Below are 15,724 nucleotides of genomic sequence, written 5' to 3'. Positions count from 1 at the left end.
TTTTATTTCTTTCCGTGCATCATCAAATAAACTTAAATTAATTATCAATTTTTGCTAAAATTTATTTCTATGAAAGAATTTTAAAATGTATCATTATTTATAAAATAACTGAGTGTTCATTATTATTTTTTTTTTTTTTGAAAAATAAGAACTTTAATATCTATAAAAAATATATTACGCAAATTAAGCAAAATTAAAGTTAGCTAAACGTAAGTTTTATATTGAAATATAAATATAAGATGCAAAGACGCTGAGCATTAAGTTAATTAAATAAAGAATGAAAAAAAAAATGCTTTTTAAGTTATGTTACGCAGGATTAAACTAAAGAATCAAAATGTCTCAATTTTTTTGGGCTCTAGTCTAGCACTGACCAAATAAACATTAACTCGAAAAAAAAAACATTTTAGCTCTATCGTTCAGTTATTTAATTGTGTTTTATTATGTATAAAGTATACTTAAGTACGAATAATTTGTTTTGTGTTAAAATGTTGAAGTCAAGAAAAATTCCTCAAGCTTCCACATGTTTTAGAATAACTGTCGTATTTACATGTTGTTTCTATTAGAAAATTAATTTCCAATTTTTTTTTTCAATTTTGTTAAATTAATCTAAAAAACTGTTAAGTTCACCATAAGCATGTTATATGAAATTTTTAAGTAGTATACAAGTTTTAGTCCTGGACAAGACGTAAAAGGTATCAAAATGGTATACGACTCGATAAGCGAAAGGATTTTTCGTGCACCAGGTCCTGTACCAAATATTTTGAGCTTTTTTATTTTTGTCTTTCATTAAACTATAATATAAGGTCAGTAAAACGTTCAATTTTTGTAAATTTAATCTATGTTCGATTTGGTCAAGTTAATGAAATACTTTACATAGCTATAATTGGCCATTTTAGCTTAAGGGTCTTTTACAACTCATGTTTTTCTATAGCTAGTTGTAAATAAGATAAACAGACAAAAAGCATAACTTCTGAACTGAATATTCTAATTCTTTAAGTTAAACCCAATATTGATAAAACAAACTATCTTCTACTATAGTCACAGCACCATCTCCTCCCTTAGATTTACAGTTATAATACCTGTTGCCTTTTCTCAAAGAGCAACCTAAAAAGGGCAACAAATAACTCTAAATAAGAAATAGAAAATGTTAGTATCCCTATAAACATGAAAAAATTTTAATACCATATATTTTAAAACAGACTATAAGTGTATATTATATGTGCTTTTAATTAAGTAAAGCTATCTAATGTTTGCTTAGCTTATTTGTTGTTAAGTAGCAAAAGTTGCAACTGATAAAACCTCACAATAATGTGAGACATTATTTTGTTAAAAATATATGAAAATCATGTATATATAATGTATACTAACTTATAATGTATAATAACTAAACTTATAAGTATACATATCAAATACTTACAAAAAAATGAACAAAAGTATAATAAGCTCACATAACATAATAATTTAAAGGATTATAAAACTCCGCATGTTGTAAAACTTTTATTTAGGGTATTAATCTCATAAAATAAATATTACACTTAAATTTAAGTATAACAAAAAAAACTTAAGATGCCCACTCATTTATGAATAGTATACACTAGTGATAAAATATACTACTAAACTTTGTATACAAGATAAAAACTACAACTAACAACAATGTATTTAAGTCAAATCCAGTAACAAGACTACCAGCATTTTTAAACCCTGGCTGACTCAGGCCAATCAGGCTAATTTAATACTTTGTCCAGAGTTACTGCACACTGATCAAAACTCAAGATATTTTGAAATTATAGAAAACTTCTGGCAGACTCTGGGTAACTCAGGACATTTTTATATTTTAAACTCAGGATAACTCCGGATAGTTTTGATTTTTTATAAAAATTTCAGGACACTTTTAAGAGTTTTAAAAAATCTAAGAAAAAGTTATTTTCCAAATGTAGAAAGAGATTATTGTATTTATTAACATAATTTTTATTACGATAATGATAATTAACTTTTATCATGATTTGAGTTTATATTAAACTGTTTAGTTAAAATTGTAGTAGATACTGAAGTTAATAAATATGGTTTTAAGTGAGTACTTTATTTGGGAGAATTAAAGTAAGTCATTAATTTGCCAAAAAAAAAAAAATCATACCATTATTTTCTAATATATATACAAAGGTAAATAATATGCTTACACAAAGTTATCGACAAGTTTTGTTTTTTAATCTCAGTTGATTTGAACTTTGATTCTTTTAAAACAGTCTCTCTCATAAGTTTACTAAATGTCTAATGTATAAGCAATACACATACATCTTTTCTTTTAATTATTAAAAGTAAAAATGAACATAAAGTGTAAGTAGTTTGTAACAGAGACAAAAACTATTTTTAGGATTTGAAACAGAACTCAGGATGACTTAAAGGCAGTTTATTTGACTCAAAATGGCAACCCTGTTTTCTTAATCTTAGATAGTTTTCAGGACTTTTATTATATAATTTTTTAAAATTATCTAAAGTAGCAAGGCAACCTGATATATATTTTGAGAAACTTGTTTTATCAGGTCATCTAACGTATAAGCAATGTGCATGCTTATTTCTTTAATTAAATATGAGTTTACGTTTCTTTATCAAAAACCATGCTTAAAAGTTTTTTTATTTTAAATAAATGTTTCAACTGTCTTTTTTATTTAAGTTTTAGAGACATAAAAACATATATAGTTCTATAATTTTTTTTAAATTTTAAATATACAAGTGTTCCCAAAACTAAATCCTGTTATAGTCAAGTACGAATGTTTTCCGAAGCTTTAACATGCCCCCCAAAAAAAAACTCCTTGCTTAGTAATAGGTAAACAATTTCTCTTTTACATGATTGCAACTCACCCAAGCTACTCAGAATAACTCTGGCCAGTTTGAAAATTTTGAAAAATCATGATGACTCATACAAGTTTGCATATTTTTTCCAAAGCTAGTTTTTTATAATTTTAAACATATTTTTACTTGAGTATTTGTTGTAAGTTGTAAGTTATAAGTTGTGTTTTTATAAATTTTTTATTGACAATTGAGTATTTTAAAGTACAAAAGCTTGATTAACATTGTTATTTTTTTCAATTTTTACCTTTAACTAATTTTTCACATAAACTCAGGCTGCTTATGCAAGTTTGATGTAACTAAAGCTGCTTATAACTCAAGCTGTTTTTTCTCAAAAAGTGGCAATCCTCCTTTTTCCATAACAATTTGATTTGTATTGCAATATTCTATACTCCACATTCAACAGCATCACTTATAAATTTGTACTGCACAACTCGCTTTTAATTTTTCAAAAATAAAGTTTAACTAACACTAAATATAAATATATATGGTCAATAGAATTCCATATAAAAAAATCACATTAGCTCTTAAATTAAATATATAAGTATGAACTTTAACACTATAATACAAAAATATCAAATAAATTTTGAGATAACAATTAATTAATTAACTAAAAAAGTTTTCAGCACCTTTTCCTTTAGACCACATTTTTTAAATTAATTTTTTTTTCTAAAAAAAAACCCTTATTTATTTTTGTTCCATAGACATTAAATTTTTAGTAAATTTTCTTCATTAAAAAAAAATTTCAAAACTTACTTTAAAATTAAATGTAAAAAACTTTTTGACTAAGGTTCGCTGTGAAGGAAGTACCCAGTATATAACTTCAATTTTTATTTTGACTCATTTTAAAAGACTATATGAACATTAGATCAGCAATTCTTGACTTTTAATTCATGCTTTACCCTCTTTTGGAAGATTACTACCAAGTTTATCCCTTTTTAGAATAAAACTACAAAATTTACTTTATAATGTAGAAAGTAATGTATAGTTTTGAATAAAAAAACTAGGATTTTGAACTTAAATCTTATATTTATAATATATTTTAAACTTAAAGAGTTTAATTTTAAAAAATTTACAATTAATACTAACTTATAAATAAAAAAGACAATTAATAAACAATAGTTCACAAATTTGGAACAAAGGAGATTTACCCTCTAAAATAAGAGAATTTAATCCCAGGGGTAAGTTTACCACAGGTTAAGAATTGCTGGACTAGACTGAGAGTGAGAAAGATTGAAAGCAGTTCCTTAAAAAGTGTAGAGTGAGATAGATTTTAAGTAAAATGGTATTCTTTGCCATGTTAGTTTTCACATTTCATATAGAACATATGATACTATCAAACTTTGATGAGTTTAATTTTAAAAATAAGACAAAAAACTTACTCTACTGTTGCCTTAATGTTTTCTCAATTTTACTGTTAGCTGCTTCAAAAAAAGGTTATCAAAATAACTAAAAATATGAGGTAATATTACTTTTTATTTATTTTAGTACAACTGTGTAAAATTAAGTTTATTTTTTTCTGATTTATCTTTGACTTAACTATTGTAGAAACTTGTACTATTTTCTAACAATTCTAGTTTTAAGATACTAACTACTGATTGACTTTATAACCATAGCTGTACATTCTTATAGAATTTATAAATTGCTATAATGCCTTCCTGCAATGACTCTGGTGCAGTTGAAGATATTGAAGATTTCATAAACAAAGACACTCAAGAGTTCCAAAGAACAAACTACAAAGAAACAGTTGTTCCAAGGGCCAGAATAAAAAAGGCAAAACAACAGAAAGTTGAAGACAAAATAGATAATTCTTTAGGGTAACTTGATGTATTTTTATTGTACTTAAAGACATTTTGATAAGTTTTAACAGACCCACTTATTTATAATATTAATCTTGAGTTATTACAAAAATGTTTTAGAACATAAAATTTCTGTTTATCTTAAGTTAATAAAATGTTAATAAAAACCCTATCCCATTACCATCAATGTTATAATTTAGCTTTAGAACTTGCTACTTATATAGTTTTGAAAGATGGCTATACAATTTTATATCAAACTAATATGGGGCAATCTACTTTTTTGAACAAAATTGCGTTGGTTTTTATAAATGATAAGAAAAACAGTTGTAAATAAATGTTTAATAAATTTCAAAGATATTTTAAGGTTAGAATGGTATTAATTCAAGTATATGAATAGCTTTTTTTAAATAATATTAAAATCTCTATTATCTTTGATTTTTGAAGCTAGAGATAGGGGTAGGGAGTAAAGCACATTTTTTTGATCATATTGTAAAATTCAAATAAGTACATATGATTTGGATGTGTTTTTGCTTAATTAAAAATAATCTAAAAAAATATAATTTTGAAAAAAAAAAAGTTGCTGCCCAAAAAACTGATTTCAACCCCAAAAATCACATATTTTTTTATTTTTTGACTTAATAAGTAATGAAATTACTTATACATGTCCTAGACTTGATTTATATCTAAAATGAAAGCTTATAATTAGAGGAATAAGTTAAAGACATATCAACTGCGTTTTTGCATTTTGACACTAAATATGCAGATTTTGTCTGTAAAATTGTACTTTTTTTTTCAATATAAAAAGCAAATTATTCTGCTGTTTTACTATTAATTTTTTGATTTAGAACATAAAATGTCTAAGTCAGCTAGGCAGAAAGATATTAGTGATGTAATGTCATTTCAATTGCAAAAAATTAATAAACATGAGATTTTTGGGGGTGAAATTAGTTTTTTGGGAGGCAAACTTTTTTTTTTGAATTAAAAAAAAAATCAGATTATTCTTAATGAAGCAAATACACATCCAAATCATATGGACTCATAAGTCCAGCAAACATCACCCAAGTACTACCTACCCCTACTAGAGAGCTAAAGTTTTTAGGATATCTTTCAAAAATAGTTTAACACTTTTTTTTTATAAACTTGTAAGATAAATGAAAATGAAAAAGTATTATGGATAGTTAAAATTAAGTCTTAAAAAAAAAACTTAAATACCCAACACATAAGTTTTTTTATTTTATTAAGGACCAGACTGATAAAGTTTAAAAACAATTACTTAAAAACTAAAATAAGTAAACATTATCAATAAAATGTTTTTATTTTGGCTGTCATACATTGTTCTTTGCAAAACATATTTGTAGAAATCACTCAGGCAAGTAGTAAAATACAACTTGTACATGGTTGCCATAAAACCTAGAGTCCTGAATAAGCTTGGAATTTGACAATTTAGGCTAAAATACTCTGAGAAACCTAGAATTTGAAAAATTTTGAAAAAAAAAACTGCAGTTTTGAACAAAAATCCTGGAAAAACCTGGAATTTAAAAAAATTTGTACATGTTAAGTACTAAAATTCTAGTTTGAAACAAAAAATCTATCATATAGATAAACATTTTTTTGTCATCATCAAACATTTTTTTAAAAACATTTCAAGTAGCTTTACAATATCTTTTCAATGTTGTTATGCTACTAACACTAATTATAACCTTAAACTTAAATTTAAACTAAAATTAGACCTAAAACGTGTACTTTCAAAAACCTGGAAAAAATTGAGAAAACCTGTAAGAAATTTCTCAACCCTGTTGTTGCTTGATTAAAATTGTGCAAAACAAAAATATGTACATAAAGTGGTGTGCACTTATGACTTAACTTGATATAATAATTAAAAAAATACTTATAAGTATCCAAAATAAAGTTATGTTGTTTAATAGATATGTTCTGTAATATATATAATAAATATTGGAAGTTTTTAACTTGCGTTGTAACTAGGTTTTTAAAAGTTCTATATGCTAAAATTGTTATGGAAAAAATAGTTCAGCTATCAAAAGTTTTCAAAGTCTATAATTTTTCTTGAATTAGTTGCTAAGTTGCACCATTTTATCTACTCATCTTATAGTGTATTTATACATGCATTTTTTAAAGAAAATTTTTTTATTGAAATATTTTTCTCTTAAGTCTGAACTGTTTTCAAGAAAGTGTGTAAAACTCTAAATATAGCTTTTAATTAAATTTGAAGCCGTTTATTTTTCTCGTTTTTTAATAAGTGGATGAACTTATTTTTATTCCGTGTATTTGTTTTGTACTTAATTTGAAACTTTAAAATTAAATAAATCAAAGAGTTAAAACAAAATACTTAGTTTCAAAGATCTTCAAAAATAAGCTTCATTGCTTCTTAAAAATACAAAAATGTTTTGAAATTACTGAGATCATGCTTATATAGTACTTACTTATTTAGTAAATGTAATAAGAGTTTTAAGTGAAGTTGCTAAAGTTCAAAAAACTTTTTGTACTGTTACATTATCAATCTTTAATTTTAATTTTGATATATATGTTAATACTTTTTTTGTTTTTGAAAAAATTGTAGTATTTTTCTTGTTTTTGAAAAAAATTGTAGTATTCTTAAAATAAGTTGTAGTATATTTACAAATACAAACTTTAATACAAACTTTAAGTAAAAACATTTTCAATTAAATTGTATGTAATGATTAATATAAAAGTTCCAAGTTTTAGTATTTTTATAAATAATTTAACGAATTAGTCATAATTATATTATATTTTAAAAATGCATTTAGAGGATTATCCTAAAGGTTAATAATAATAGTTGGTGTTTTTTATTTTATCAAGTTGTTGATAATTTATATGCCTAAAATGTTTTATTCACAAGTTTTATTCCAAACTAAGAAAAAAAACTGTTACTATTATACGAAAGTAAGCTTTTTTTTAGAATGTTACTACTACTAGTTAATTGCTAATGAAAAAATAACCTACTGTTTGTTAGCAAACAATTTTCTGCTACTTGTATTAAGTTTTTAAAGACAATCAATACTTGTGAGTTTAAACTTTTGATGATTTGTAATAAATATATTTGTTTATACTGTTTTGAATAACTTGGCTGTTTAATAATATTGAATTACTTCATACAAATATCTGGTTTGGAACTTCAGATAATAAAAATCTTAATTTTTTTTAAAAATAACCAAATAGGGTATTTAGTGTTGGTCAAATATCTTTCAGTTATCATTGTTTATAAATATTTCTGTTTTAAAGTATAGAAGTTATTTCTAATGCTCATGTTTTTAATTAAGGGCATAGGGGGGAGGGGTCCAACATTTTTTGTGACTAAAAATAACATTGGCTTTCATATGTACAAACTACAAGTCAGTTTTTATAGAATTAAAAAATAATTTTTAAGTTTTGAGGTATTGTATTTTTTGTAAAAGTTTCTGATACAAGTGTATAGACTGCAAATTTTTCATGGTCAACTTTGTTGGAAATTTTAAAAATTACTAAAAATCTACCTTTTCCTTCATTTTTTTCAGCTAGAGGCCTCAAACTTTCAAGAAATGTGACTTTTTTAGTTTAAATGACATTGAATGTTGCAATTTTAAGAATAAAAAAATTTATATGAAAAAACAAAAAAATAGGCTTTTTTTTCTAATAAAGATTTTATTTTTAGAATTTAAAACAATCCTTGAATTTTAGTAATGCACTTTCTGTGAAAATTTGAAGAAGATTGGTTAAAAAATGAAGAACAAGATAGATTTTAAACAAAACACTCTTTTTTTTGCGTTTTTAGTTTGCGCCACAATTTAGGAACCTATTGAGCACACAAACTTTGAATAACAAGCTTATATCTCAAAAGTTACTTAGAATTTCTTTACGGGGATAAAGATTTGTAGATTTGTTATAGCTTAGATTAAGCTCTACAAAACAAGATTAACTTGTAAAAATCAAGGTGGGTCTCCCTATGTCCTTAGCACGACTTAAGCTATTTAATGACTTAGTGAGGTTTGCTATCAACTAAGTTGTATGTAAGAAAAAAAAAATACTGGTCTAATTTAAACGCCGAAACAGTTCAAAAATGTTTTACACCAGATAAAATGTTGGCAGCCTTATAGAGGAATATCTCTTAAAAATTCTTTTTTAGCCCACAGTTTTTTGAATAATTTTGTTGTAAAAAAATTATTAGATTAAGTGTGTAATGAAATAAACATAAAATTTTGAGTACCACAATGACTAGGGAACTATTTTAGTGTTCTACCATTTTCTGCTAAACTATTTTAGGAGAGTATTGAGTTTTAAGTGGTTATCTGTTATAATTATTAAAGCAAACAAAAAAAAAAGCTTGGTTGATTGAGCATTCAGAGTTGGTAATTTTTATTTAGGGTAAGTATGTGCAGTCTAATCACAACCAATAAAAAACATGTTTGTAAAATTTTATTTTGAAAGAAAAGTTTTAACTTGCTTCTGCTGCATTGATTGGTTTTTATGTAAATTTGTCATAAAAGCACTGTAAGAAAAATTAACTTTTACATCGAGCAATCTAATTGTTAAATATAAGTGGGACACATTTTGTTTTTAGTTTAAAATAACCACGGTACTGTAGAAATATAAAACTCTGCGTCATATACATAACTTTAAGACTTGTTTGTTAACTCTTACTTATAAACTAAATTTAGTTTATGTTTAACTCAGTCTATGTGTTTTGTTTTAAGATTGCCTACTATAAGAGAACTATGTACTGTTATGCTTTAACTTGGAATCAAACATATTTTTTACTGGTTTTTAAATATAATTTTTGCTTTTATAATTTGTCATAATAGTAAAACAATTAGAGGTATCCATTTCACATGAGGAGAATAACCATACGTTTTAAAAAAAATTTTTGAAAAGTTTTTTATGAGTGTCCACCAGTGCAATAAATAAGTCTTGTTCAAGTGTCTATTTTAAGTGTAAATAAGTCTTTTTAGCCTGATTTATTCAAGAAATAAAAACTAAATTCAACAATTCAACACAGAAACGCGCCGGGAATAGGATGTGTTTACGTGAAAACGTGGGGCTGCACCCACAACACTTCCGATTCGGAATACATGGCCGGTCAGTTGGCCGCTCACGGGTACACCATCACAGGTAACGTTTGTTTCAAGTTTGTGAAGAAAATTCAAACGAGAGTTTGCTCTTTCGAATAAAAATCGTGGTCGAATTTTCTTTTTGCAAACTTTAGCATTTAAGAAGCATTAGCCCGGAGTTTAAGGATAAAAGTTTGTTTTATAACCTACTTGAACCATGTTAGATATTAATAAATAAAAAAACAGTAAGAATCAGCCCAAAATAATTAGCACACTTTTTATATTTTTCAAATACTTTATTCCAGGCTTGTTGTTGGTTTTACATTGATTCTTTAAAGTAATAAAAAAAGTTAATGTAATTGTCTATTTGAAGATATGAATAAAAATGTGAAAAAAACAGAATAAAAATATTTTTAATGAGGTCTAGTAAAATTACTTACATTAAAAAAGACTGCAGAGACTTTGGTTAAAAGTTCTGACTTTGGCTAAGCTTGCACTTTAGTGTTCAAAGTGCGAACTCAACTGGCATTTTAGTGTTAAAACATATCTTTCAACTTATAACCACAGCAACCAGATAATTTTCCTAGTTTTTTATGGGCGTTGAACTCATGTGTAATCTTTTTGTTTCAGACGATCAATCGCAAGCAGATTTGTGGCTTCTGAACAGCTGCACCGTGAAAAACCCTGCCGAAGACCATTTCCGCAACATGATTGAGTTAGTTGCTTCAATGTGAAAGTTTAAGCGAATACAGATACACATTGTAACTTTGTTTGAAACTGTACGTTTCCTAGCTACAACTTTAAATGTTTGAAGTAAATTTGATTTTGATGGCTTATTATGAAGTTTAAAATCCTTATACCAATCACGGCCATGCACACATAATTCATCTATTTTAAACATCAACCTACAACGATTTATGAACACGCCAGTTGTTTTGAAACTTAACTATGTTACAACTTGGTTTTATTTTAGTAAAGCAAATAATTGTTTTGTATATACAGTACTATTTTAATTTCCAAGAAAGCATTTGTAATAAAAAAACTACATCGTACGCACAATATTTTAAACTAATTTTAAAACTTTTATCAGTACAAAACCTTGCGCAGAGAAGTTTCATAAAATAATTCTGGTTTAAAAATTTTTCCAATAGTTCATTGAAAAAACTAAACTTGACAAAACACTGTCAAATATGTTCAGTATTTTTTTGTTCAATATATTTTTAATATTTTTAAATTTATTTTAAAAGTTTAATTTTTTTGTTTTTATATCAACAGAAAGGCGCGGGCGTCCAACAAGCACGTGGTGTTGTCAGGATGCGTGCCACAGGGGGCGCCCTCCCAACCCTACATAAAGGGCCTGTCGATCATAGGGGTGCAGCAAATTGACAGGGTCGTCGAAGTCGTGGAGGAAACTCTGAAAGGTTTTTAATACTTGAAAATTGTTTACTATCACTGTTTTTATTTGTAACGTGTGGTTTGAAATTTTGATATAGTTCTGATGCTTGTGTTTTGGTGTACGTATATGGTGGTTATGGTTTTGGTCTTAAAGTTAGGAAGTTTTTTTTCTTTAAGTTAAAATTGTTCCAACTTACAATTTTTTTTTGTTTAAGATTTTGTCCATATTCAAAGAAATAAGAACTCGTAATTATAAGCTAGTCTGTTTACTTAAGGGCATAAGGGGGGGTAAACACCCTTTTTTGGTTTTTGATCTTATTTTATATAGTTTTTACTAAGCTACAAGATGCTTTTTACAGATTTAAAAGATTCAAAATAATTTTTGAGATATAGCCGGTCAAAGTCGGAGCCGACAATAGGTTTCTTATGGGAGGCGCAAACTAAAACGGCAAAAATAGACTATTTCACTAAAAATCTATCTTCTCTTACGTTTTTTGAGAAAACTACCTCAAAATTTCAGGAAGTGTTCCTTAATATATTTAGAAAATTCTGTCGGAAGGAATTTAAAAAAAAATTAAAATTAAAAAAATTATATAAAAAATAAACAAAAAAAACAGTTTTTTTTTGTTTTTTTATTATAAAAGTTTTTTTAATAATTTTTTTTTAATTCCTTCCGACAGAATTTTCTAAATACTGCAAGGAACATTTCCTGAAAATTTGAGGTAGTTATCTCAAAAAACGTAGGAGGAGATAGATTTTTAGTGATTTCTAGTTATTTGCCGTTTTAGTTTGCGCCTCCCATAAGGATCCTATTGTTGCCTCCGACTTTGACCGGCTATATCTCAAAAATTATTTTGAATTTTTTAATTCTGTAAAAAGCATGTTGTAGCTTAGTAAAAACTATATAAAATAAGATCAAAAACCAAAAAAGGGTGTTTACCCCCCCCTCCCCCCCCCCGATGCCCTTAATTACTAACCCAGTGAGTACAACTTTCAATTAGCTGATGTGTATTGTACAGTTATGAAATAAGTTTACTGTATTACAAGCTTATAGGTATAGAGACAAGTTTTTTGTAACAAACGATTTTAGTTATGTTACTATCTCAAGCTAGTGTTGATCTTTAAAGTTATAATTTGGATTAATTTACTTTAAGTATTTTAAATTACACTGAAAAATTTTATTGACTTATGGCTATTATTTGTACTATTTTTTGAAGCCTTGTACTCAGTAATAAAGCAGATAAAAAGTTGTGATAAATTTTATTTGATTCAATTTTATTTTACAGCTTTTTTTTGTGTCTGATGTACTGCTAGGCAGGGAAACCGCGTAACCCAATAAAAGTTAAACAATAAATTAGTGTAAAAGTTGTAACAACATGGAAATTGTTTAGCCGGTAGTTAAATAGTAAATTAAAAAAAAAAACGACATTTGTTATATTTTTTGACAGGAAACTCTGTAAAACTGTTGGGCCAGAAAAAGGAGAACAACAAGAAAATAGGAGGTGCAAAACTATCATTACCGAAAATAAGGAGAAACCCTCTTATTGAAATTATCAGTATAAACACTGGGTTTGTTTTGTTTAAAAATAAATGTTACTTGATTTGTTTTATTGTTGTTATAGCTTAATAAATTACACATAAATTTAATTTGTAACGTGTTTCATCAATTCTGTTTTGCAAGTTTTCCTAACTTTGTCAGCCCCTAAATAGTTGTAAGATATATTAATAAACTAAAAACATGTTTTTCCTTACTGTGATCAATTCAAATAATTACAATAAGTTCAGAATAGAAGTGAACAAAGTTTTTAAAAATCCCCTTACACAAGACTCACAGACGCATGAACCAGTGCACTAAGAAAAATAAAATAACCAAAAATTTAACTCTGTTTGCACTTTAAACGCTTTAAAAAAAGTGTAAATTTATCAAAGTGCCGAATCAAAAAAGTTACCAAAACAAATGAGCAAACAAAACAAATTAAAAAAATCCCCCACCACAAAACCCGCAGGTGCCTGAACCAGTGCACGTACTGCAAGACGAGGTACGCCCGCGGCGTGCTGGCCTCCTACCCCGTCGACGAGATCGTGCAGAGGGCCAGGGACAGTTTCAGCGAAGGGGTGGTCGAGCTGTGGATCACTTCGGAGGACACGGGCGCGTACGGCCGGGACATCGGGACGGACCTGCCCACCTTGCTGAAGGAACTGGTGAAGGTGATTCCCCGGGGGTGCATGATGCGCGTGGGCATGACCAACCCGCCATACATACTCGAGCATCTTGAGGTTTGATTTTTTTGTTTAGTGCTTGTTGTTAGTATGAACGAAAGCGCAGTTGTTTGCATACTTTCATGTTTAATGTGCATTATTTTTCTTTTAACTTATTTTTTCAATCATTTAATTTTAAACTCTAAATGTGGTTAAAGCTGTGTTTTATTTGTGTCTCATGTTTAAAAACAAACAAATTATTTTGTAGCATAAAATACTGATCATGTTTTTTAATAGAAAAGGAAGTAGGTGTAAAAAAGAATTTCAAGTGCTATTATTGACACAAAAAAGCAAAAGGGCAAAACAATTTACAGTTTTATTCAATTAGGAAATAGGGGAGATTCTGCTCCACCCGCGCGTCTACGCCTTCATGCACGTGCCCGTCCAGGCGGGATCGGACCGCACGCTGTACGAGATGCGGCGCGAGTACACCGTCCAAGACTTCTGCAGGGTCGTCGACACCCTCACGAAAAAAGTCCCCGGCGTCTCCATAGCGACCGACGTCATCTGCGGCTTCCCTTCCGAGTGCGAGGAGGACTTCGAGGGCACCATGGAGCTGGTCCGCAAGTACAAGTTTCCGTCCCTGTTCATCAACCAGTTCTTCCCGAGGCCCGGCACGCCCGCCGCCAAAATGGAGCAGATCGACCGGCGCGAAATAAAGAGGAGGACGAAAATGGTGTCGGACCTGTTCAGGAGCTACAGGACGTACGACGACCAGCTGGGCTTGACGCAGCAGGTGAGGCTTTTGTTGATTGTCAGCGTTGATTTCATTATCTAGGTGGTGTTTTTGTAATTTGATTAATGAATGATAAATTTACAGCCTTTTGGCAATAGCGCACTCGGTTTTTTTTTCAGATATTCAGATCTAAATTTTCAGTAATTTTACTTTATTTTCATTATTTTTAACAAAATAAGCTATTAAATCAGACAAAGAGTAAAAGAAACATTACTTTAATTAAGTTCAAAAATTGTTTGAAAATAAATTAGGCCGTAAACAGTTTAACTAATGTCGGTAATCTTTCTGAAAAAGGAAAGAAGCTAACCATTTTATTATACTTGACAAGGTCGTAAGTTTTTTTTTGCCACCGAAATTTCTTATTGAATAAAATGTTTTTAGCTTTCATTGGCAGATATATCTTTGACTTAACTTTTGATCATCACCTAGTGTTAAATCTTTCTATGGGCGCTAATAGTTTCAAATGTTAATAAAATGTTCTAACTGTCGATGACGGAATAAATTTAACCAGTTAAAATTGTTCAACAATTATTAAGACTTAATTTCAAACAGGTGCTGGTCACGGACGTGGCCCACGACGGGGTGTCGCTGGTCGGCCACAACAAGTTCTACCACCAGGTGCTGCTCCAACCCGAGGAGGGAATTACCCTGATGGGAAAGACCGTCACCGTGGAAATTTATGAATCGGGCAAGCACTTCCTGAAGGGGAGACGCGTTGAGGGGGAGAAAATAATTTCGCCCACTGAAGTTTCGCCCCTTCCACAGGGTCAAGTGTCGGGGGTTTCCCGCAATGAAGATAAAAAAATCCCCTCGATTGCTGCCCGCGTGGTGGACTGGCTGAAGGAGGGGGAAAATTTGAAGAAGGCCACTTTGGCGGTTGGGGCGGTTTACTGGGGACTTTTGCTGGCGAGACTGCTGAGGAGGTAGTTGATTGTGGATACTAGAAAATTTATATAGCAGATGGCAAAATATTTATTAGTTTTTTTAGCGAAATTTTAATTGTGATTTTAAAGATTTTAATTTGCTCATACTTCATCTAAATTTTATTATAAAGCGAAGTTAAATTATGATTTTGATGATTTTAATTTTTGAAAATTAGTTTGCTTGTACTAATTATTATTTTTTATTTTGAAAAAGGTGTAATAGATTTTAAAAATTAGTTTAAAAAAAATATTTAAAGTTAAATAAGTTTCACATACTTGCTCTTACTTATAAAATTTATTATACTTATAATTGCTTTTGTCCGTTCAATAAAACTTTAATTTTGAATATTTGTCTGTTTTATACTAATGTTTCAATATATTTTTTATAGTTATGATTTATAATATCACATTACTAAAAAGCATTAAGTATTCATACATAATTTACTACTAGTTTAAAAAAAAAATCACTTTTTATTTCAGTCAGAAAGTAAAGTTATACTGTTTAAGATTATTGCTATAATTTGAAACTATAAAACTTTTATTGATTTTTTATACCTACCAAATTTAAACTTTTATACGAATCAAATTTGTTCTTTTATTAGATAAATGAAAATAATAAACAAATAATATCTTAATAAAAAAATTTATGAAACTTTATTCATTATATTCACAGTAAAACACTTTCACTAGTGTCTTTAATGC

The 15,724-nt window shown here is 28.2% G+C and overlaps 1 protein-coding gene across 1 annotated transcript; it reads left to right on the top strand.

Moving 5' to 3' along the window:
• The first annotated feature begins 4,483 nt into the window (after positions 1 to 4,483).
• LOC145835241 (threonylcarbamoyladenosine tRNA methylthiotransferase-like) lies at positions 4,484 to 15,368 on the top strand. The gene is made up of 8 exons (XM_082942804.1): positions 4,484 to 4,664; positions 9,658 to 9,770; positions 10,340 to 10,424; positions 10,985 to 11,130; positions 12,553 to 12,673; positions 13,111 to 13,381; positions 13,692 to 14,099; positions 14,652 to 15,368. The coding sequence occupies exons 1-8, from the start codon at positions 4,498 to 4,500 to the stop codon at positions 15,024 to 15,026; spliced, it is 1,686 nt and encodes a 561-aa protein (XP_082798930.1). The 5' UTR covers positions 4,484 to 4,497; the 3' UTR covers positions 15,027 to 15,368.
• The last annotated feature ends 356 nt before the right edge of the window (positions 15,369 to 15,724 follow it).

Source organism: Thalia democratica, chromosome 4 (genome assembly GCF_965202585.1).
Source record: "Thalia democratica chromosome 4, ktThaDemo2.hap1.1, whole genome shotgun sequence".
NCBI classification, from domain to species: Eukaryota; Metazoa; Chordata; class Thaliacea; order Salpida; family Salpidae; genus Thalia; species Thalia democratica.
Note: the sequence above shows the minus strand (reverse complement) of the source record. Positions and strands in the feature narration are given on the sequence as shown.

Coding starts and splice junctions, on each gene's coding strand:
- LOC145835241 (XM_082942804.1), top strand. CDS start 4,498: ATGCCTTCCTGCAATGACTCTGGTGCAGTTGAAGATATTGAAGATTTC. Junction 9,771..10,339: donor TCACGGGTACACCATCACAG/GTAACGTTTGTT, acceptor TTTTTGTTTCAG/ACGATCAATCGCAAGCAGAT. Junction 13,382..13,691: donor ACATACTCGAGCATCTTGAG/GTTTGATTTTTT, acceptor TTATTCAATTAG/GAAATAGGGGAGATTCTGCT.